Source organism: Equus quagga, chromosome 20 (assembly GCF_021613505.1).
Source record: "Equus quagga isolate Etosha38 chromosome 20, UCLA_HA_Equagga_1.0, whole genome shotgun sequence".
NCBI classification, from domain to species: domain Eukaryota; kingdom Metazoa; phylum Chordata; class Mammalia; order Perissodactyla; family Equidae; genus Equus; species Equus quagga.
The window spans coordinates 18988200-19012323 of record NC_060286.1 but is presented as its reverse complement, the minus strand read 5'-3'; the positions used below and the strand labels follow the sequence as shown (position 1 = coordinate 19012323).

Genomic DNA, 24124 nt, shown 5'->3' with positions numbered 1-24124 from the left:
CCCCCCCCCCCCCCCCCCCCCCCCCCCCCCCCGTACATAGTTGTATATCTTAGTTGCAGGTCCTTCTAGTTGTGGGATGTGGGACGCCGCCTCAATGTGGCCTGACAAGCGGTGCCATGTCCGCGCCCAGGATCCGAACCCTGGGCTGCTGCAGCGGAGCACGCGAACTTAACCACTTGGCCATGGAGCCGGCCCCATAGCTTCTTATTTAATTCAGAGTCCAATCAAAGATCACGCATTGCATTTAGTTGTCATACTTTGTTAGTCTCCTTTAATATAAAACAGTTCTCCAGCCCTTTTTTTGGTCTTTCATGACATTGACATTTTTAAAGAATCTAAGCCAATTGTCTTGCAGAAGGTCCTTCAAGCTTGGACTTGACAGTTTCCTTAAAATAGATTCACGTAAATTTTTTTTTTTTAATTTGAGGGACAAAAATACTACATAGGTAATGTATCTTTCTGTATATCATATCATGATATGCATTGTCAATTTGTCCCCTCAACAGTGATATGAAGTTTGAACATTTGGGTAAGGCAGTGTCTGCCAAATTTCTCTATTGTACAGGTATATATACTAATCTGTGGGGTGATATTTTAAGGCTCTACAAATATCTTGTTCTGCACAGTTTTTCACCAACGGTTATAGCATCCACTGATGATTCCTGCCTGAGTCAGTTATTACAATGGTTTTATATTTCTATTATTCCTTGTACATTTATTAGCTGTCATATTCCTATACAAAAAAAGCTCTTCTATCTCTCCCATTTTATTCTTAGTATTTTATGGACTAGTGGATTCTTTATTAGAAATCAATGTGTGTCAACATGTTATACACCTTAAATTTACACGTTATATGTCAAATATATATCAATAAAAACCAAAATATCAATGTGATAATTCACTACTGTCGTTAATTTTGATGCTTAAATTGTCTCAAATTTGGCCAGCATGAGCCTTTTCAAGCTGGCTCCTGTATCTTTTGACAAGTCCCCATCAGTTTTTGAGCACTTCCTTGCATTTTTCTATAACTTAACAATTTCTTGGGGCTGGCCCCGTGGCCGAGTGGTTAAGTTCGCGCGCTCCGCTGCAGGCGGCCCAGTGTTTCGTTAGTTCGAATCCTGGGCGCGGACATGGCACTGCTCATCAGACCACGCTGAGGCAGCGTCCCACATGCCACAACTAGAAGAACGCACAACGAAGAATACACAACTATGTACCGGGGGGCTTTGGGGAGAAAAAGGAAAAAATAAAATCTTTAAAAAAAAAATTTTTTTTATTATAGATAAGGACCAAGATGATGACATGGGAGGCTCCTGAACTTCCCGCCTCCCATGGACACACAGCTACACACAAAGCATTTCCCTCTGAGAGAAATCTAGAAACTAGCTGAGTGACTCCTACACATCAGGAGAATGAGAAAATACTCACCTCAAAATGGGTAGGAAGCCTGAGACACTCTTACCATGAACCTCCCCCTCAGCATAGTGCCATACAGTTGGGAGTGAATGCCCAACACCCAGCTTCTCCCTGAGGAGCAAAGGGTTTGGATCACAGATCTAGTGCCCCAATTTTAAGGCTCACACTCCAGGGACAGGTCCTGAAAACACATACCTCTGAAAGCCAACAGGGCTTGTGTCCACAAGTCCCACAGGACTATAGTAAACAAAGAAGTTCTTAATGGGCGTGTGACTTCCTTTGATATTTGAGTTAAACTTTCACTTCTCATTGTGCATTACTTTAATCTCATAATATACGTATTTTGTAGTAGTAAAAAACATCACGTTAAATTTACCATCTTTACAATTTTTAAGTGTACAGTTCATTGTGTTAAGTATATTTACATTGTTGTGCAACGGATCTCTGGAAAATTTTCATCTTGCAAAACTGAAACTCTATATCCTCCAAACGCTAACTCCCCCTCCTCTCTCCCTCTGCATCTGGCAACCACCTTTCTACTCCCTGTATCCATGATTTCAGTTACTTTAGATACTTCATATCAGTGGAATTATACAGTATTTGCCCTTTTGTGACTGGCTTATTTTGCTTAGCATAATGTCCTTGAGGTTTATCCATGTTGTAGGCATGTAACAGAGTTCCTTTCTTTTTTTAAGTTTGCATAATATTCCTTTGTACGTATATACCACATTTTCTTTATCCTTTCATCTGCTGATGGATAGTTGGGTAGCTTCCACCTCTTGATTATTGTGAATAATACTGCAATGAACATGGATGTGCAAATATCTCTTGAGATCCTGCTTTGTATTGGATATATACACAGGAGTGGAATTGCCAGATCACAGAGTAATTCTATTTTTAATTTTTTGAGGAACCACCATACTGTTTTCCATAGTGGCTGTACCATTTTAAATTCCCAAGAACAGTGCACAAGTGTTCCAATTTACAGGATATTGGGGGCCAGCCCCATGGCTGAGTGGTTGAGTTCATGTGCTCTGCTTCAGTAGCCCAGGGTTTTGCCAGTTCGGATCCTGGGCACAGACCTAGCACCGCTCATCAAGCCATGCTGAGGTGGCATCCCACATAGCACAACCAGAAGGACCTACAACTAGAATATACAACTATGTACTGGGGGGCTTTGGGGAGAAGAAGAAGAAAGAAAGAAAGAAAGAAAAGATTGGCAACAGATGTTAGCTCAGGTGCCAATCTTAAAAAAAAAAAAATAAAGGACATGGGCTGCATCCTTGCTAACACTTGCTATTTTCTGTTCTTTTGATAGTGGCCATCCTAATGAGTGTGAGGTGATATCTCATTATGGTTTTGATTTGCATTTCTCTGATGATAAGTGATGTTGAGCATCTTTTTCTGTGCTTGTTGGCTATCTGTATATCTTCTTCAGAGAACTGTCTATTCAAGTCTTTTGCCCATTTTTTAATCAGGTTTTTCGTTGTTGACTTGCAGAAGTTTCCTATAAATTTAAAAAATGATACATGGTAAATTTAATGTGAGGTGTTTTTACTACAAATATATATATATTATGAGATCCAAGCAATGAACAATGAAAAATTTTGGAGTTGCAGAAGTTCCTTATAAATCCTTGTAAGTTCCTTATAAACCAGATATATGATTTCCAAATATTTTCTCCCATTCCATAGGTTACCTTTTCACTCTGTTGTTTCCTCTGATGCAGAGAAGCTTTCAAGTTTGACGTAATCTCATTTGTCTATTTTGCTTTTGTTGCCTGTGCTTTTGGCGTCATATCTGAGATGATTGCCAAATCCAATGTCCTGAAATTTTCCCCCTAAGATTTCTTCCAGTTTTATAGGTTTAGGTCTTTAACCCATTTTGAGTTAATTTTAGTATATGGTGTAAGGTAAGAGTCTAATGTCATTCTTTTCTTTGTGGATACTCAGTTTTCCCAATACCACTTGTTGAAGAGACTGTCCTTTACCCCAGTGTGTAGTCTTGGCACCCTTGTCAAAAATCATTTGGCAATATATGCAAGGGTTTATTTCTGGGCTGTCTATTCTGTTCCATTGGTCTATCTATCTGTCCTTATGTCAGTTCAACACTGTCTTGATTACTATTGCTTTGTAGTATTTTTTGAAATCAGGAAGTATGAGACCCCCAACTTTGTTCTTTTTCAAGATTGTTTTGGCTACTTGGGATCCTTCGAAATTCCATATGAATTTTAGCTTTTTCCCCCTATTTCTGCAAATGTCATTGGGATTTTGATAGAGATTGCATGGAATCTGTAGATCACTTTGGGTAGTATGGACATTTTAACAATATTGAGGCTTCCAGTCCGTGAGCATAGGATGTCTTTCCATATCTTTTTATTTTTTGGTGAAGAAGATTGTCCCTGAACTAACATCTGTGACAGTCTTCCTCTATTTTATATGCGGGACGCCACCGCAGCATGGCATGATGAGTGGTGTCTAGGCTCATGACCAGGATCTGAACCTTAGAACCCCTGGCCGCTGAGGCAGAGCATGTGAATTTAACTACTATGACACCAGGTGGCCCCTCTTTTTATCTTATTTCTCTTAGCAAAGTTTTGTAATTTTCAGTGTACAAGTCTTTCACTTCCTTAGTTTATCCTTTTTGATGCTATAATAGATTGGATTGTTAATTTTTTTTGGATTGGTCATTGTTAGTGTATTGAAATGCAACTAATTTTCCTGTGTTGATTTTGTATCCTGAAACTTTGCTGAAATTGTTAATTAGTTGTAAGTTTAAAAAGTTTTTTTTTAGGGTTTTCTACATGTAAGATCATGTCATCTGTGAACAGAGATAATTTTACTTCTTTTCCAATTTGGATGCCTTTTTTCTTGTCTGGTTTCCTAACCCAGACTTTTTAACATGTGCTTTCTCAGTTGCTGTAGGCTAAGCTATGCTACACTAACAAAAGCAAACAAACAAAAAATCAGCCCAACTCTCAGTAGCTTAAAACAACAAATGCTTATTTATCATTCATGCTAATCCATCATTATAATGGCTGGGATGTTCTGTGGGATCCAGGCAAAGCAAGGTTCCTCTGTCTGTCTTCATGATTATCACGGTAGGACAAAGGCATAGCTATTTGCATAAGGACTTTTAAAGCTTCTGCCTAGAAATGACATATGCCATCTTCATTTATATTGCCACACCTAGCTTCAAAGGTAGTCAGAAGAGCAGTCCCAACCCGGGTCCATTCGTTGTAAGACAGAGACCCAGAAAATTTGGTGAACAGCACAAACAACTGCTACACTCTACCCCTCTAGTTACCAAATGCTGACCTCACTTTACCACAGTCTAAGGATACACAACGCCCTCCCCGACACAGACATTCCTAAAGTCCTGTCTGGTCATGACATCATGCTCAAAGTCCAGGACATCCAGGTGAAGCACAGCAGTGTCTACAGCAAGGAGTATGTCTAATAGCATCAGTATCACGAGGTGTGGCTTTTTTCGTTCTAGAGACCTACACACCAAGCGGGCAAATTATCTGCTCTCTTACAATAAATATACAGTTGGTGGAATAGGGACAGGACAACCACAGTAAACACTCCTATTCAGAAAAAGGAAGAAAAAAGGACACACAGAAGTGACTAGTCTTTAGCAATTCTGTCTACAAGATAAACCATGCAACGGCACCTTACTTTGGGAATAAGAAATTTATAAAAGCTAAGAATAAAAGGATAGGCAAAGGTACATAAGGCAAACACATTACAAAAAGGAAAAAGAAAAAGAAAGCAGAGATCCTGTTCTTAATATCAGAAAAAGTAAAATTTAGACCGAAAAGCAATAAATGAGACAAAAAGGATACATTATAATGCTGAAGGCTACAATTCACAAGACATCTAACAGGTATGAGTATTCATGCACAAAACAATGCAGCAGCAACTTTCATCAAGTGGAAACTAACAAGTGCAGGAAGAAATAGACAAAATATACTAGTATTAGGAAACTCTAATGTTTATCTCTCACTTTGAGGCAGACCAGAGTCAAAAATAAAAAGTATATAGACCACCTAAACAATCAGGTAGATCTTATGGAGAACAATCAAACCTCTTACCCTGATAATAGAGAATGTACCTCCTTTTTAAGAGTATACGGAACTTCCATGAAATAGACCATATGTTAGGGCACAAAAAAACCCTCAATATTTTCTATATTGCATATTCAAACAGCATATTCTCTTTGCAAGCCTTCTGCCATCTTTTAATTTATTGAGGCATAATTTACATACAATAAAATGCACCCATTTTGTGTACATTTCAATGCATTGTGACAAACCAATATATCTGAGTAACCATCACAACAATCAAAATACAGAACATTTCCATCACCCCCCAAAATTCCCTTGTACCTGTACACAGCCAATTCCTCATGCCCATCTCAGGCAATCAATTTACTTTTTTTTTTTTCCTGAGGAAGACTGGCCCTGAGCTAACATCCATGCCCATCTTCTTCTACTTTATATGCGGGACACCTACCACAGCATGGCTTTCCAAGCGGTGCCATGTCTGCACACAGGATCCGAACCTACGAACCCAGGGCCACGGAAGCAGAATGTGCATGCGCACTTAACCGCTGCGCCACTGGGCCATATATTCCTGTGTCTGGCTTCTTTTGCTCAACTTAATGGTTTTATCTAGTTGTTGTAGCAGTTCATTCCTTTTATTGCTAAATAGTATTCCATCATATGAATGCACAATTTGTTTATCCATTTGATACTTGGGTTGATTCCAGTTCTTACCTATTATGAATAAAGAATATGAACATTGGTGTACAAGTCTTTGTGTGAATACGTGTTTTCATTTCTCTTGGGTAGATTCCCTAGGAGTGTGATTGTCGGGTTGTGCGCTAAGTGTATTTTCCCATTATTTCCGACTGTTTTGTGTCATTCTGTTTTAGGCATGTCTTGTAAATACTATACAGCCACAAGATTTAAAATATATTCAGTCTGAGCATTTGTCTTTTAATAAGGGAACTTAACCTAGTCACATTCATCATGAGCACTCTGTATTTGGACTTTCCCCTACCATCTTACTTCATGTTTCTATTTACCATTATTTCTTCTTCTTTTTAAATTTACATATTGTGAAATATACAGGTGCCCAGTGGTGCAGTTCAATGGGTTTTAACAAATTCTTTTTTTTTTCTTTAATTGAGTTTCCCTTTTGTATTTCTTCTATTGGTTTAGGAGACATACATCCTACATTATTTAGAATTAGGTTTAGCTATACAATTAAAGTAAAACCCAGTAGGCTTTTCCAATGTATTAACAAATATGGTCACTCAATTTCAAAGTTTACATGTCCTAAAAGTTACCTCAGAGAAAGAGAGAGCAACCCTCCAGTAAAAGCTCTGGTTAAGACTATTTGGCTTGACTTTGATCACCTAGGTTTGAAATAATCACAATGATAAAGGGAATATGGATATGCTGATTGGTTCAATCAGGAAGATGATCCTATCCATGTTACAGGCTGTGGGAGGAGTGAGCCACAGTCTAGTCCTGTGACAATGGTTTTCTCTATGAGGAACTCTGTTAACAGAGAAGGGAATCCAATTTATATATGTATATTCCTAATAAGCAATTATGTATTTTTGTGGTTTAAAAAAATTGTAAAACACATGTCACACCATACTTAATTGTTCTACAAGCTACTTTTCTCTTAATAATAGGTCAGAGTTATTTCCATGTAAGTAATACAGCTCTACCTCTTGCTTTTATTAATTGTGGTAAAATACACATAAAATAAAATTTACCATCTTAACCATTTTTAAGTGTATAGTTCAGTAGTGTTAAGTACATTCACATTGTTGTGCAACCAATCTCCACAACTCTTTTTACCTTGCAAAACTGAAACTCTATGCCAATTGAACTCCCTGTTCCCCACTCCCTCCAGCCCCTGGCAACCTCCCTCCTACGTTGTCTCTATGAATTTGACTACTCTAGGTACCTTATATAAGTGGAATCACAGTATTTATTTGTCTTTTGGCGACCAGCTTATTTCACTTAGCTTATTGTTCTCAAGGTTTATTCATGTTGTAGCATGTTAGAATTTCCTTCCTTTGTAAGGCTGCATAATATTCCATTATGTGCATATACCACATTTTCCTTATTCATCCATTGATGGACACATGGATTGCTTCTACTTCTTGGGTGTGCAAATCTCTCTTCAAGATCTTGCTTTCAGTTCTTTTGTATATGTACCCAGAAGTGGAATGCTGGATCATATGGTAATTCTATTTTTAATTTTTTGAGGAATCACCATACTGTTCTCCATTGCAGCTATACCATTTTACATTTCCACCAACAGTGCACAATAGTTCCAATTTCTCCACATCCTCGAAAACACTCGTTATTTATTCTTTTTTTTTTTTGTATTAGTATTTTCTTTTAATTAAGGAATCCACTTCTATGACTACCATGGGGCCCAAGCTGTGTTAACAGTGACGAATCTGGAGGGAACCACACCCCACTCTGGACTTCCTGGTTACAACCACTACCCTCTCTACTGAACTGAAAACCCAGACTTACGAGGCCTCAGTCTCCGCCCTCCTATTCCTGGAAGATGCCAAAGCTAACTATGTAGGAGGATTTTTCAGAGGAGAAGACGACTTTGTCCTCCCAGAAGAGAAACCCTCCACTTTGCTTTATGAGGCAGATAGCAACCCCAAACCACAGATAGGTTGGGACCTGCGCAGGCCTCAATGACTTATTCTTAATAGTGGCCATCCTAACAGACGTAAGGTGGTATCTTACTGTGGTTTTTATTTGCACTTCCCTAATGATGAGTGATGTTGAACATCTTTTCATGTGCTTGCTGTCCGTTTGTATATCTTCTTTAGAAAATTATCTATTCAAGTCCTTTGCCCATCTTTAGATCTACTTCATTTTTTAAAAATGCTAATAGTACTGATATAACATAGTTAAGACCCTTTTGATGGACATTTACATTCTTTTCGATTTTTCTCTATTACCAACAGTGGTGCTGTAAATATCCTTCTATAAGCTTTCTTGTACACGTGTGAATGTTTCTTTATACATTTATATCACACTAGCATGTATTTATATCACACTGATGATGTATTTTAAAGGAAATCATCTGTTTGATACCTATAAATAACTAAAAAATAGAATTGGGCTCACAAGATATCTGCAATTTTTATTTTAATGGATCCTGTGACACTGCTGTCTCAAATGATTACACCTATCTGCACTCTTGTCTGCATCACATGACTACCCATTTCCTCAAGCCCTTGTCGTAGATATTGGAAAATCTTCTGGTTGGCTACTTGTCTTAATTTTTGGGGGGGCTGCTTTGCACAGAAATCTACCATTTCAATATATTCACACTTATCAGTCTTCTCTTTTGCGGCTTTTACATTCTTCATCTTATTTAAGAATTCTATCCAAATGTTATATACATTCTTCGTGGTTTTTTCCCTGATACTTCCACTGCTTAAGAAAAAGAAAAAAGTTCAGATCTTTGATCTAAGGGTATGAGGTAGAAATCTAAAATTTTTTTTCAAATGGAAAGACAACTTAACATTATAATATAATAATCATTAATATTTATTGAACAACACTTGCTTGTGTCAGGTTCTGTTCAATTTAATCCTATCTCTTTGGGGTTGTTTTGAAGATTAAACAAAACATTTTAAAGAGGAAGCAAGGAAGGCACCAAATGGTTATGTGGTTTGCCCAATTTATACAGATATTAACTGGTAGACTCAGGCTTCTAACTCTAGCAGAATGACTCCGCGCTATTTGGCCTTCTAATACAATTTCCTTTTCCCACAGATCTCAAATACCACCTTTATAATATACTAAATTGCCATAAATATTTGGTCTATTTATGGACTTTTTATTCTGTTTCAATGATCTATTTGTCTATTCTTACACTACCTTGTGATCATTTAAAATATCTAATCTGATGTTATCTACCCTAATTAAAATTTTAATAACTCCCTATTGACCTTAGGACCAAGTCCAAACCCTTTAGCATAGCATGTAAGGTCCCCTTCTTTCCACTCCCTACTTCTGGAATCTCATATGTGGGTACAGATCCCTACCCCTCTGTTCTAGTTATAAAAACCTTTTGGCAGTTGTCTGAACAGGTCAAGCACATTCGTTTCATGGAACATCTGTGTCTCCATGTTTTTGTTCATATGCTTCCTATGTCTTATTTTCTTTCCTCATTTACTGGGCAAACACCTATTCATTTTTAAAGATAAACTCAAACATTACTACCTTTAGCCTTTCCTCCCTCCCCATCCCAACCAAGGAGAAAGAAACCATTCTTTCCTCCTGTATGTGTCTATTCCCTCATACTTTTATCCTAGCATCATTATTTTACTGTATTTATTCATCGACATGTTTCTCTTTCTCACCATAACATGAGTGTCTTGAGGGCAGGACCACATCTGATTAAGTATCTAGCATAGCCTTAGTAAATATTTGTTGAGTAAATCAGTATAAAACAACAACCATCCAATTGCGTGAGTAGTCATCTGATTTATAAAAAGATGCAACAAATTTTAAAATGATACAAAATATTTCCAAAACAACATCAAAAAGTGAGTGTATTTAACCATACTCAGCTCATAACAGAGCAAGTGGGTGAATGGAATAATAATTCATGCTATAGCATGTTTAATGAACTGGCAACAGAGGAGGTTGGTTGAAGGAGGGCAGAGGAACTGTGTCTTTTAAGAATTAGAACCGAGGGGCTCCATAATCATCCGGCATCCGCTCAATGTTGTACCTGATCAGGACAAAAAATTAACACTGGTAAGAAAGGTGGGTCCTGAACCATCCTTTACTGATTGACACACTCTCACCTTCCACTGTGAATCCTTTTTGTCAGTGGGAATATTTTAAAAAGATACCATAATGAATGATTTACAGCAAAATGCTGACCATATTATATTTATTCTTCAGTCAGAAAGTTAACAAGGAGGTGAGCCAGGCACTGAGTCCAGGTAAGCCCAACTCCTTAGCCCACATTCTTCCCGCTATACTGTGTTCTCCCTAAGCTGAAAAGCTGGATAATAACAGTCTGAAGACTGATGTGGGAATATCCAAGAAGGATAAAGAACAGCTGTTGTTTTTTAAATAAGCTTTTAGTTTCCCAGATGAGGGGCTAATCACATGCACTAGGCTTTCAAAAAAAGATATTTCTGGATAAAAAGATTAGCTTGATTTAAATTACTGCTTTGTATTTAAAGCAACACATCTATTTCTTCTAGTAATCTTATTGTAATAATGTGTCTGCCTCATTCCTAAATCCTAGTTTTATCTTTTGCCCTTGTTCTTGTTACTTTGTCTCATCTCTTCAAATAGAACTATGTAAACACTTGATATAACAGTTTCTTTCAAATCCTTCTATAACCTGACCTCATTTTTAACTGATATCAACTATGTATTTTTAATCACGTCTCCAAGAGAAAGTTCTCACCTGTGGTTAGAAATATACATGATGGGAACTCCAGGGATCTTCCGGATTCTTCGTTTAAGGTCCCGGTCAACCGTGGCCACAATGTAACACTTGTGCTGTAAGAGACATCAACTGAGTGTTCACAGGGAGCTCACTCAGTCTACTTAGTGACAGTGGATAATGGTACAATCACAGGCTAGTCTGAAGAATTATTCATTCTCATGGTAAAGAGCAAAGGAAAGGCTAGAACAATTCGTTGAGTAGCTATTATGATCTAGGACCTCATATTTATAAAACATACAACAAGCTGCCTGGACTGAATGTAGCTCCAAGAATCTTGAGGGAGAGAAGATAGAAAAAAACTATTTAAAAGCCACAAATTTTTTTTTGTCTCATTAAGTGGAAGGGACTTTCACATCTGAGGAGGACAATTCCTCGGTTTTGGGAAAACACCCTGAGGGAGTCTATGCAGAGTAAGTGCCTTAAATGGGAGGGCACAGCTTTCGCCTTTCCCAGGATCTCCAGGCTCGGGCCTACTCTGAGGCCTCCTAGCGGGGGAGGCAGGCTACTTCTTTGGCCACGAGGTCAGGATGGGATCTCCTACTTCTTCCGGGGTACTTGTGAGATAGCACCCTGGGAGACTTGGATGTAACTGAGAAATACTTCTGGGCTAGGCATTGTGGAGAGGAACAATATTCCTGCATGGGGAGGAAATGGAAATGGAACCTTATTTTACATTCACAGGGAGGTGGAATCTGATCTATTATTATATCTACACTCACTCACTTACACCATTTTATAGAGAAGATTTGTAGAATAAAGAATCAGTAAGTGCCCCAAATCATACACCCAATAAATGCAGGTGCTGAGATCTAAAACCCATGTCTCCTGCTCAAGCCTTTGACCTTTCCTCTATGACCACAGCAAACATTTACAGTTCAGTTTTTTTTTTTTAAGATTTTATTTTTTCCTTTTTCTCCCCAAAGCCCCCCGGTACATAGTTGTATATTCTTCGTTGTGGGTCCTTCTAGTTGTGGCATGTGGGACGCTGCCTCAGTGTGGTTTGATGAGCAGTGCCATGTCCGCGCCCAGGATTCGAACCAATGAAACACTGGGCCGCCTGCAGCGGAGCGCGCAAACTTAACCACTCGGCCACAGGGCCAGCCCCTACAGTTCAGTTTCTTAAGTAAATGAGGATACCTATGCTTTCTATGAAGTTTTTTTTTTTTTTTTTTACTATTTACATTCCAAGATACTTTATAGACCATGAATATTCCGGAGGTAATAGTTTACCTTTTTTTTTTAAAGTACTAAGTAAATCTTTAAAAACTGATGATACCTGAGTTACTCTCTGTACCAAGCAGTCATCTGCATAGGTTCCTTTGTGTGTGCATGGTAATCGTTCAAATCTTGGATCCTTGGCAATCCTACAGGGTTAGAAAAGTGAATTAATGATAACATTCAGGCCACTAGATAACTTTCTGAGTCTCAGTCAGCGAAATAAGAGTAACATGACCTACGTGGAGATTTTAAGGCCCCTCTGTCCTCCTGAAGCTTACCTTCTAATTGGAAAGACAACTTATACAGAAGGGAATTAAAACTGACTGACAGCTTGTGTGCCTTAGGTCCTTTAATCTTCACAAAACTCTGAATTATTATATTTTCATTTTACAGATGAGGAGACAGATTCATAAAGATTAATTTGTTCAAAGCTACACAGCTGGAAAAAGCCAGGATTCAAAATCAAACCAATTTTAACCCAACCATTTCACTTTTAGGAAGTTGTCTTAGACAAAAGTACAAAAATATAGAGACAAGGATGGTCACTACAGCATAGTTTATAATAGTGAAAAACTGGAGATAATCTGAATACCCCTCAGCAAGGTAAAAGCTAAATATATTTTGGTGCCTCTATCCCATTAAAAAAAAAAAAAGAGGTATGTACCACTGTGGAAGGACCTATATTAAACTGTTGAATAAACAAAGTAAGCTATTGAACTATATATATATATATGACTCAAGAAAATACAAATCTCTTTCTTCGATTCTCTTTCTCTAGATTTGCACTTATTCAGAAGAAGGTGTGGAAAAATATATATTAACCCTTCTCAGGTGTCACTCTCTGGGTAGGAGAATGGACAAAGCGTGAATATGGAGGAGGACTTTTACTTTTTATTGAATGTATACATTTATATTGTTTGCCATAAACAAATCAAACATGTATTATTTTCATACAAATTTGTAAAAGAAAACCCTGAAGTCTGTGATTCCCAGAGCCAATGCTGTTTCTATTACACAATGATCAGGACTCACAAATGAACAGAAACACAAGGCAGCACATAGGTACCAAGTGCAACAAAAATACTCCATCTATCACAGTAGCTGAGAGCTAGGTCAATGTGGGTTGGGTCTATTTAGAAAAAATTACACAGAGAAGAAATAAAATGAAGATGAAAGAATGTTCCAAGTAAGTGGAGGCAGGCATATTCCAAAAAGGGTACCACCCATCAGTAAAATGGTTTGGTGGTGTTCAGGGAAGAGTGTGCACATCTTTCTGGTGGGGAGAAGGCTGTTCACGCAGAGGAGATGAAACAGGGCTGGAAAGCAGGTTGAGGGTGAACTGGGAAGAGTCTCCAACGCCAAGCTGAGAAGTGTGAGCTCCATGACATTGGTGATGGGGAGTGGTTAAAGATTTCTCAGTGACAGAGCGACATGAGCAAAGCTTTGTCCCAGAAAGACCAGGCAGGCTGTGGTGAGGAGCACACACTAGGAGGAAGGCAGACTGGCTGCTTGGAAACTAGGCAGGCAATAGCCTAGGCCCTTGCTCTTCTGGTTACCCCTTCAATCCTAAAATCATTGGTCTCCTCCTTCCTGCTGGCTCTTTCTCAGAAACATACCAACATGCGCTAGGATCTCCCCCATCTTAAAAAATAAAAAAAAATCCTTCTTTTTACTTATACTACCCTCCTCAACAACCCATTTCTCTGCTTCTCTTCACAACCAAACTTGAAATTAGAGGTACACTCGGTACCTTTATTTTCTCCCCTCCTATTCTTTATTATTATTTTTACAATAATTGCTTCTTTCCCCCTTTTTATCTGAAGTATTTCAAGTATACAAAAAAGCATAAGGAATGATGAAAACCTTGTATCCACCATCTAGTTAAAGAAATGAAACATTACAAATAAAAATGAAGCCCCTTCTCCAATCCCAACTTCTTTTTACCTCCCCACAAGTAACTATATCCTAAATTTGGTATTTATCAGTCCCACACATTTTACTACATATGTAAGATTATACACGTATATACCTGTAAACAATGAACTGATAGTTTGCATGTTTTTAAACTTTACATAAATGGTATGCTTCACATATGCTCTTGCTTCGTTTGTTTTACATTGTTTTGGAGATCTAGCCACATTGACACATACAACTCTACTTCAGTCATTTTCATTCCTGTATTTTATTCATGAACATTCCATAATGTATCCATTCTCTTCTTAATGGATCTTTTGGCCGCCTGCAATTTTTTGCTACCATACACAAAAGAAAATTCCAATACTTGTCTCCAATATATGTATGTGAGCTTCTCTGTGGCAGGCCCTTTGTTTTTTACCAGAAGCACAGTATGAAATGCATTTTATCTAGGACACAGTAAGCACATATATACACACATGTAAAAGTGAAAAAAGTTCTGTGATACAATACTCAACCTTTCCTATATATAATATATGTCAATATTTTATAGTTTATTCTATTTCATTAAAAAGATATACTGGTTGTGACCTACTAAACTGATTTTACAACCTATAGATTTGTGATCCTCAGGTTGAAAGACATAGGGTTGTAAGAGTATGAACAGCCTCATTTGTATCAGATATTGCCAAACTGCTGTCCAAAGTGACTGTCCAATTTACACGCTTAGCAAGTGAATATGAGAATTTCCATTGCTCCATAATCTCAACTGTTCTTGGCACTGTCAAGCAGGCTTTAATTCTTGCCAATCTGCTGGGCATGAAATGATATCTTATTGTGAAATTTAAGGAATTTGTCTTTTTCGTACAAATTTGTAGTTTTTTATATATTTTGAAAATAAGCCCTTTGGTGATTACATGTGTTACTAAGATCTCACTATCTGTGGCTTGTCTTCTCATTTGTTTATGGTGTCTTTTGTTATACAGAAGTATTCAATTTCAATAGAGTCAAATCGATTAGTTTTTCATTATGGTTTGGACTTCTTAAGAAATCCCTGCCTACTCCAAAATCACTAAGATATTCTCTATATTTTCTATAAAAGTTTAGTTACTTAATCTACCTGGAATTGATTTTGAAGGAAGTGAGATAAGGAGCCCATTTTATTTCTTTCCATAGGGATAATCAATATTTTAATAGTTTATCACTTTCCCATTGACCTAAATAATGTTACCACTTTCATACATTAGATTCCCACTTTTCCTTTTGCCTTTACTAAAATAGCTTTATTAAGTATTTATGAAATATAATGAAATTCACTGACTATAAATGTAAAATTCGATGAGTTTTGACAAATTTATATATCCATGTCACAACCTCTACAATTCAGATAGAGAACATTTCCATTACTACAAAAAGTTCCCTGTGTCCCTCTGCAGTTAATCTTCTTTTTCCATCCTCAGCTCCAGGCAACCATTGATCTATATTCTATTACTATAGTTTATTATATGAACTAGGATTTCATATAAATGGAATCACATTTCTGGAGTGATGGAAATGTTCTATTTCATGACAACGATGGTGGTCCCATGACCGTATACATTTGCCAAACCCATTATACTGTACAATTAAACTTGGTGCATTTTATAGCACATGTTACATCTCCTTAAAGGTAACACGTACACACAAAAATCCACTGGTATATCCTTTACTTTGAATGGGTCTTTTACCCATGCATGATTCCGTGATACCATGCATTGATCATCTGGAAAATACTGATTCACTGAGTTACAAAGATCTTCCAAATATTGACACATTTCATTATATAATATAAAAAAAAATCATACTCATTAATATCTTCATGGTCTCAACAGAAAGATCCATAGTATTGGGAATGTGATAACTCGTCATTTTCCAAAACTGTAATTTTCACTTGAAAGCTCGAATTTTATCATTGGTAGCTAATACAGTAAGTTGTTTTCCTTGAAGTGACAAGTAGACTGCATAAATTTTTGAGACAATATCTGCTAAATACCAAAGTCTGAAAAATCAGTGTTTGTCTGTTGTTCTTCACATAAAAATGATATTCCATGAAAAAGCAGCTGGTTCAATTCACAACTCAAACAAGCACACAAATGCTTCTCACCGAGACAATCTTCGTCCTTTGGTATGGAGCAAAAGCGCTGTATGTCTACTTCAAACTTCATCACAAGGAATACTGATGTGTACTCCAGGGTTGAGACTTAACATAGTTTACTACTTCATCAAGGATATGCTTGAGACTCCGGTATTTTTTTTTTTTAACTGCCACTGGGTAGCAGTGAAGAATACAAAGACTACTAGCATTATTTGGGCCCACTGCCTTGATTTGTAATAAGGCACCAGCATTTTCGCCATCAGTTCAAATGTCAGCACAGTGACAAAAGCAATGCCTTGGTATTATTATGAAAACGGTTTTGCAAACTCCCTGCAAAGGTCTGTGGGACTCCTAGGTGTCCACAGACCACACTTTGGGAACTGCTACTTTAAACTCAAGAGTACTTTCTAGGGCCCGGCCCGGTGGCGCAGCAGTTAAGTTCGCACGTTCCGCTTCTCGGCGGCCCGGGGTTCGCTGGTTCGGATCCCGGGTGCGGACATGGCACTGCTTGGCAGCCATGCTGTGGTAGGCGTCCCACGTATAAACTAGAGGAAGATGGGCACGGATGTTAGCTCAGAGCCAGGCTTCCTCAGCAAAAAGAGGAGGACTGGCAGTAGTTAGCTGAGGGCTAATCTTCCTCCAAAAACAAAACAAAACAAAACAAAACAAAAAAACAAAAAAAAAGAGTACTTTCTAGAGTAAATTCAAAACTTAGAATCCTTTAAGTGTGAGACTCTGAAGGGGACATCTAGATTACAAACTGATAGTAAAACATTTCCTAATTGAAAACCTAGAGGAACTTAAAAAGGAGGCCCACAAGACCAATATTACTAAGTAACCTAGTTCAAAAAGCTTCAGCTTAAAAATCTCTAACCTTCAAACATTTGCTTGCTTAATCCCAAATGGTTAACTAGTTTTGTATGTTTTTTATTTAAACTAATCGGACAAGAAATTTTTGGACAGCAAATAGATGAAGAAGGGTCAAAAGAATCTACAGTATGCAAATCCAGAACAAATCTAGACCAGCTACTCCCTACCTTAGAGCCACTCGATACTTCTGCCCCAATTTCTCAATTTCAGCCATTACACAGTCAGTTATACAAGGGATACCTACCAAGGAAAAAAAATCATATTAGTAACAGAACTTGTGAAGAAACTGCTTTTACTCTCTCTGAATTATATCCTGTTGAGAGTCTTTAAAAGACCCATGAGACTCTTGGAATGACAGCAGAATAAGCACACTGCAATGAACACTAAGAACTAGAGGAGAATAAAATCCCCAAAACTAGGGAACTGTCCCAACCCCACACCACAGATTCCATAAAGTATCTGTGATAAATACATCTGGGGAAAAAATTAAGCTGGATTCCTATCATTCTCTATACATTACAATAAGTTCCAGAAGGAAAAAATGTAAATGTGAACCAAAAGAAACTATGAAATTAACCAGAAAATGAAAATTTGATCACATAAAAATATAAAACTTCTGACAACTATCAAAGAAAAAGTCATATTAAAGTGAAATAAAAATTAATTGGGAAAAATAGTTCTACAGATTTGTCAAAGGACTAGTTTCCTTACTATACAAAGAGCTTATAATAGTAGCTTAGAATTATGTGCTATTTGCCAGACACTGTGCTAAGCACTTTACAAGGAATGTCCCACTTAATCCTCAGAACAACTCCTATCAGGTAAGGTTGTTATTATTATTATCTCCTTTTTATAGATGAGGAAACTGAGACACAAAGAAGTAACCAGATAGCAAATGGTGAAGCCAAGATTTGAACTGGCTACAGACTGCATTCTTAATTAACACACTACATTTCATTTCATAGAAGAAGACAGCCAAATGGTCAATGAGCATAAAGATGCTCAATCCCACTCCTAATTAAAGAGATGTAAGTTGAAACAAGATTTCATTTTCTATCTACTACAGTGGCAAAGATTAAACAGATGAAAATACCCAATATTAAAGAAACAGGTATTCTCACACTAAGTTAGAAGGTACATAAATTTGTATAACTGAGCAGAAATTTGTAATACCTATTAAAATAAAAAATATATATACATCCCTTGATATTATAATACAGCTTCTAGAAAATGTATGCTAAAGAAATATTCCATCCTAACAAAGAGACATATTCACAAAGATATTCACTACAGCTTTATTTATAATAGGGTAAAAATTGGAAATAATTCAAATGTTTAGTAGGATATTGGTTTAAAAGAATTATATATTTAAACAATAGGATACTATGTAACTTAAAAAATAATGAGGTCCATCTTTATATACTGACACAAAAAAAGTTCAAGATGTATTTGTTCAATATAAAAAGCAAGGAGAAATGGATAAATAAGATGTGATCTATCCACACAATGGAATATTATTTGGTACAAGAAAGAAATGATGTATGATACATGCTTTAACATGGATGAGGCTTGAATATTATGCTAAATGAAACAGGACCAAATTTTATATGATCCCATTTTAATGAAATATCCAAAATAGGCATATCTATAGAGAAAGAAAGAAAATTAGTGGTTACCTAGGGGTGGGGTGAATGGGACGGGTTGTAGGATGATAGCCAAGTGGTTCAGAGTTTCTTTCTGGGTAATGAAAATGTTTTAAAATTGACTGTGGGGGCTGGCCCGGTGGCCGAGTGGTTAAGTTCGCGCGCTCCGCTGCAGGCGGCCCAGTGTTTCGTCGGTTCGAATCCTGGGCGCGGACATGGCACTGCTCGTCAGACCACGCTGAGGCAGCGTCCCACATGCCACAACTAGAGGAACCCACAATGAAGAATGCACAACTATGTACCGGGGGGCTTTGGGGAGAAAAAGGAAAAAAAAAAAAAAAAATTGACTGTGAATACACTAAAAGCCATTAAATCGTAAACTTTAAATGGGTGAATTGTATGGTATGTGGATTATACCCAAAGCTGTTATAAAAAAAGCACGAAGAGTAATAGTAAATAATGTATGACCCATTTTCATTAATAAAATAAATGAAAACAACCTCTACCCCACAGAGACTGTATATGAATTTTAAAAAACTTTCCCTCTGAGAAAAAGCATGACAGGGAACTTTCATTTTTTTTAATGCCAGATTTTTTCTTACAAGTACATTAATACTTTTGAAAGCAGACAAAGTTATCAAATTTTGAACTAAAATACAACGCTCAGAAGAAAAAGCGTTGTAAGATGGAGGTATGAAGTCAGTAAGATCAGACAGTCTTGGAATCAGAGGGCAATATGCACCTTAAGAGGATCAATTTCAGAGCCACACAGCAGTGAAGCAAGAAAGGGCTTACATCTGGAGCAGGGAAGTGGGCCGGGGAAGATCACCGTAAAAAATGGACAGCAACAGGGAAGAGGACACATGGGCAGGAAAAAAAGCTGATGGGAAGCTAACCATCCTCCCTTGTTGGAAAATCAGATGAAAATAGAAGGAACTAAGGAGCTATGAAAAGGTCAACAGGGCATCTTAAAGGCAAGAGAAAGATAAAGGCCTTCCTTTAAGTATAAAGTCAAGTGAAGAAAAGTTAAACAAGCAGTGCTTAAACAGTTAAGGAATATCCTAGGTAACTGAGATTGTTCTGTACTCGCATGTTTCTTCAACCTTTGCTTTGAGGTATTATGTTACACAGAAGACTGCAGAAAGTGGTATTTTCCTTAATAAGCTTGTTTTTAGAAAAGGCACAGTAAGCATTAGGCTGTATGCCTTATAGCTGTACTCTAAGGTATCCACACCTGGAGAAAGGCTAACTGCAGGACTAAAACTATCCTAAACAGCTGCCATCTACATAATAGTGGTGGAGCTAGAGTCAAGGAAACGATTCACCTCCAAGGGGTCATGCTTGCACCCTCCGTCCATTTCATTTAGAAACAGATCACAGCATTCCTGGAGAAGCAGCTGAGACAACCGTAAGAAACACCATGGGAATACAAAAAGTCTACCTAAACAAGTCTAGTGTCTTCCCTCACACAGGGTCACCCTAGTCCACTCACACACACATGGTAGTACCCCAACTTCAGGCTACTCTTTATTATTTCTAAGAGATTTTAAAAAATTGAAGTATTACACATACATGGCTTTAAAAAGAAATACAGAAAGGCATAAATGAAAAAATATCCGTCCCCTGATCTTTTCCCACCCCACCAATTCTGGTCCTTAGAGATGACTATTTTACTCCATTAGCTGTTTTTCTCAATTGGTGGTTACCTTCATATCTTGATATAATAAACTTACGCAGTCACTTTTTATATCTATTAATTTTAGGCATTTAAAGAATTTAGCTCTTAACCATCACACACCCCTTACCCCATCTTCCCAGTTTTAATAAATCAATAAACAACATTTACATTACTAACACTCTATAAATGTTGTTCATTATAGAATATCCTCTAAATATTCAAGGAGGTACAAACTTTTTCCTTTGATTCCAATAATTTATTCTTTATGGCAAAGTATAATTCTAATTTTCATTTGTACCTTTAACTAGATGACTGGAAAATATATGAATATAAATCCACCAAAAAATGCAATGGATCTCACTATCAGGAAATTATTCCCTTGTACAGGGCCTAAATTTTCTTTTTCCTACTCACAACAGTGAGGGCAGATCATTTGAAGGAGGGGACATCCAAATACACAAGGGAAATCTATTAATGGTAAATTGCATACCTAGGTGTAAATAAACTACCTCAGATCTTTTGTGGTACAAATAAATACCAAACTGAATAAACTTAGAAATTGTTGACCATCATCACTTCTGGTTCTGTAATTGTAAATGGCAAAATGTCTTATTTAGCTCTTCCACACTGGAGTGGAATGGAGAAATGTTCCCTCCTTGATGTAAACGAATATACATACTGAATATATAATAAACATGTAATAAATTTTCATCTACCCAGAATTTTAAAATCCAGAATTCTAAAACAGAAAATTCCCCTTCTATGTTCAAAATTGACGTCCATAAAGATGGTCAAAGCACACTAACTATTTTCTGAATCGTGAAAGTTTAATTATTCCCAGTCAAGTCTGCATTATATTTCAATTCATTGAAAATGGTTATTGCTATGGTGAGCAAATTAAATCGCCAGCAATTCAGTTAACTAGAACCTCATTCCTCTCATGTATTTGGATAAATACGATTATTCTGTACAAATGTCACAGAAATGTAAAGGTACTCACACTTGGCATACAGACAGTCCATCATTGACTGTACTAAGTCCAGTTTGGCTTTAATGGAAAAGTTGATAAAGTTGGTATCAACCAGGATGTGGTAAGGTGGGCCGAGCTGTGTGTTATATTGGAAGAATAAGCAGGAAGGATGTTGGGGGCTGAGTGTAAAAAAGAAACAAAACACAATATAACGTCTACATTGATACTTTGGTATCAACAACAAAAAAAGAAGTCTCTGCTTGTAACATTTTGCTATAGATTAAGCTCCTTTTTCCTTGTTAATTGGAAATAAATCCTAATAAATCCTGTGATTATATATCCATCATCAATCTAGGGCAAAGTAAGAAAAACAAGGAAAATGTGATGAAGTTTCATAAAGTTAAATGTATTTATTTACAAGGAATGATCTTTATTCTGAAAATATGTCCTCATTATTTTCTTAGTGATACATTATTTCTTTTATGAAACGCTGGTGTATTAAACAATGGCAATTATTTCTTCTGAAAGATTCTTGGCAAAGAAAAAATTAATGATTCTAGATTTAATCCCCAGGATTTTACAGGAAATTTTACTGCTCCATGAAATCCAAAAACCTTCAAATCCTTGGAACTGATATATGCTCATCAATATCACTTTCATTTGCATAGTTGTGCCAGATTTATTCACAAATGACTGAGCAAGTTAGCTCAGGGCAAGCCTGGATTCCTAAGAGGTCCAAGGTTTTAGAATGTCTCTTCTAGGGCGAGCCCCCGTGGCCAAGTGGTTAAGTTCCACACACTCCACTCTGGTGGCACAGGTTCAGTTCCCAGGTGTGGACTTACACCATTTGTGTATCAGTAGCCATGCTATGACAGTGGCTCACACAAAATAAAGGAAGATTGGCAACAGACATTACGTTAGTTCAGGGCAAAAAAAAAAAGAAGAAGAAAAAGAATATCTCTTCTTAAGTTTTAAAGGAAAACATGAAATTCTTGATTACTCACACTTCTCTTTCCTTGAGTGCACTGGGATCTTTCTTTTCTTTTTTTTTAGGTTTTAATCTATCCTTTTCTTTGCTAGGAAAAAAAAAGTAAATTAAACACAAGGGAGAAGAAAAAACCATAGCAGTTATAATCTCATTCAAAATTAAAAGTTTTTTTGGGTGTGTGTGTGTATAGAGGAAACCCTACTTTGTGACTTCTTTATGTTAACATCAGCATATACTTTTTGAGCACAAATAACTGTGTGGGAAGTAGCCTGGAATTAACATAATTAATCCATAAAACATGATTAAATTAAAACTCCCTAGCCAATAATTTATGAAAATTATAAATGGGTAAATAAATATTGGTTATACTATCATTTCTTTCTTAGCCAGAAGCTCTCATATCAAGGATCAAAATCCACTTCCAAAAAGTGGGTAAATAGGCTGACATTTATCTTCTGAAGACTCAGATGTTTTAACCGTAGGGTTCCCCCATATGCCTCTTAAAAAGGGCTGAAATGAAACAACACATGTACAAAATTTAACCCTTACCTAGAATAAAACATTAATAATGGGGAAAATTTCCTAAAAATTGCATGACAAATATATACTAAAGGCTGAGAATACCATTTAATAACTCTGAAGGCTTTAACCACCATTCCTTTGTTCTGAGCCTCTTAATCAAAATGAAGACAAGTCTTTATTTAATAACTTCCACCATTCTTCACTAAAGCAGGGAAGATGTTTGGGTCCTCCTTATAGTAGGGAATATGATTCCACTCTTCTCCCACAGCCATCAAACTCTTGTAAGATTTACAGAATGGAGACATCTAGGTGTTTTCCCACTATTTCTTTCAAAAATATTTGAGTGTCAGGTGCAGGAGACACAAGGGAACCATGGTCTCTGACCTCACCATCTTTCAACAATTATAACAAACACGTTTTTTCCTGGGAAATGTAGTAGTGTAATATAGCAAGAACATAAAGATAATCCGACCTACCACAGGACTGTTAGGAGGCTTAAATGTGATACGATAGAAAAAGTATATAAAAACGGTGGAACAAAGTGAACACTTAAATGTTTAATTCCCATCCCATTCACCAGCGTACTCGCTCAGGAGCTAAATGACCCTTATACACTTCACAACTATCCCATGCTATACAAATCCAAGACACAATAATAGTAAAAGTAACCACAAGATAACAACAAAAACTTTCACTACTTATCCCCTCGTGACTCGTATATCTCTGGGCAGTCTATGAACCCAGCTGACTCCAGACACTCACAGCCTCTGATCTCTGAGACTAAGCATTCGCTTCATGGTCGCATACTTTCTTGCTTTCTTTTGCTTCCCCTTGAAACAGAAATTTTAGAGTTAAAACAGTTGGAAATACATTGCCTCTTCCTGATATCCTTTTTTTTTCTTTTGTCTATTCCCTCCTCTTCTTCCCTCCTCTTATTCTCTTAGCCCCCTCTTATCCTCTCTGACTCAACTCGCCCCTCTCCCCACCCGCCAGGGCGTAACAGGCACCGCTCGGAGCAGTTTAAAACCTAAGCTCAGAATGAAAATAAGCAAGGAGAATGTGGACGAGATTTGGCTAAGGGCTGACTCCCTCAATTTCCGCCCAAAACGTGGCCAGACAACGTCCCTCCAGGTACCCTGCCCTCTCACCATGTCCACGCCGTACTCTTGTTTCTTCCGGAATCGCCGACAGCGCGACTCTATGCATCATGCGCATACTGCTTCCGGCACAGGATAGCC

The 24124-nt window shown here is 37.2% G+C and overlaps 1 protein-coding gene across 1 annotated transcript; it reads right to left on the bottom strand.

The window, feature by feature from the left end:
- Positions 1–9944: 9944 nt before the first annotated feature.
- FCF1 (FCF1 rRNA-processing protein) lies at positions 9945–24117 on the bottom strand. The gene is made up of 8 exons (XM_046647239.1): positions 24035–24117; positions 23649–23716; positions 22381–22452; positions 21407–21555; positions 17253–17325; positions 12226–12313; positions 10908–11002; positions 9945–10214 (listed from the first exon to the last, which is right to left on the bottom strand). Exons 1-8 carry the CDS (start codon positions 24035–24037, stop codon positions 10166–10168), a joined length of 597 nt encoding a protein of 198 aa, XP_046503195.1. The 5' UTR covers positions 24038–24117; the 3' UTR covers positions 9945–10165.
- Between the last annotated feature and the right edge of the window lie 7 nt (positions 24118–24124).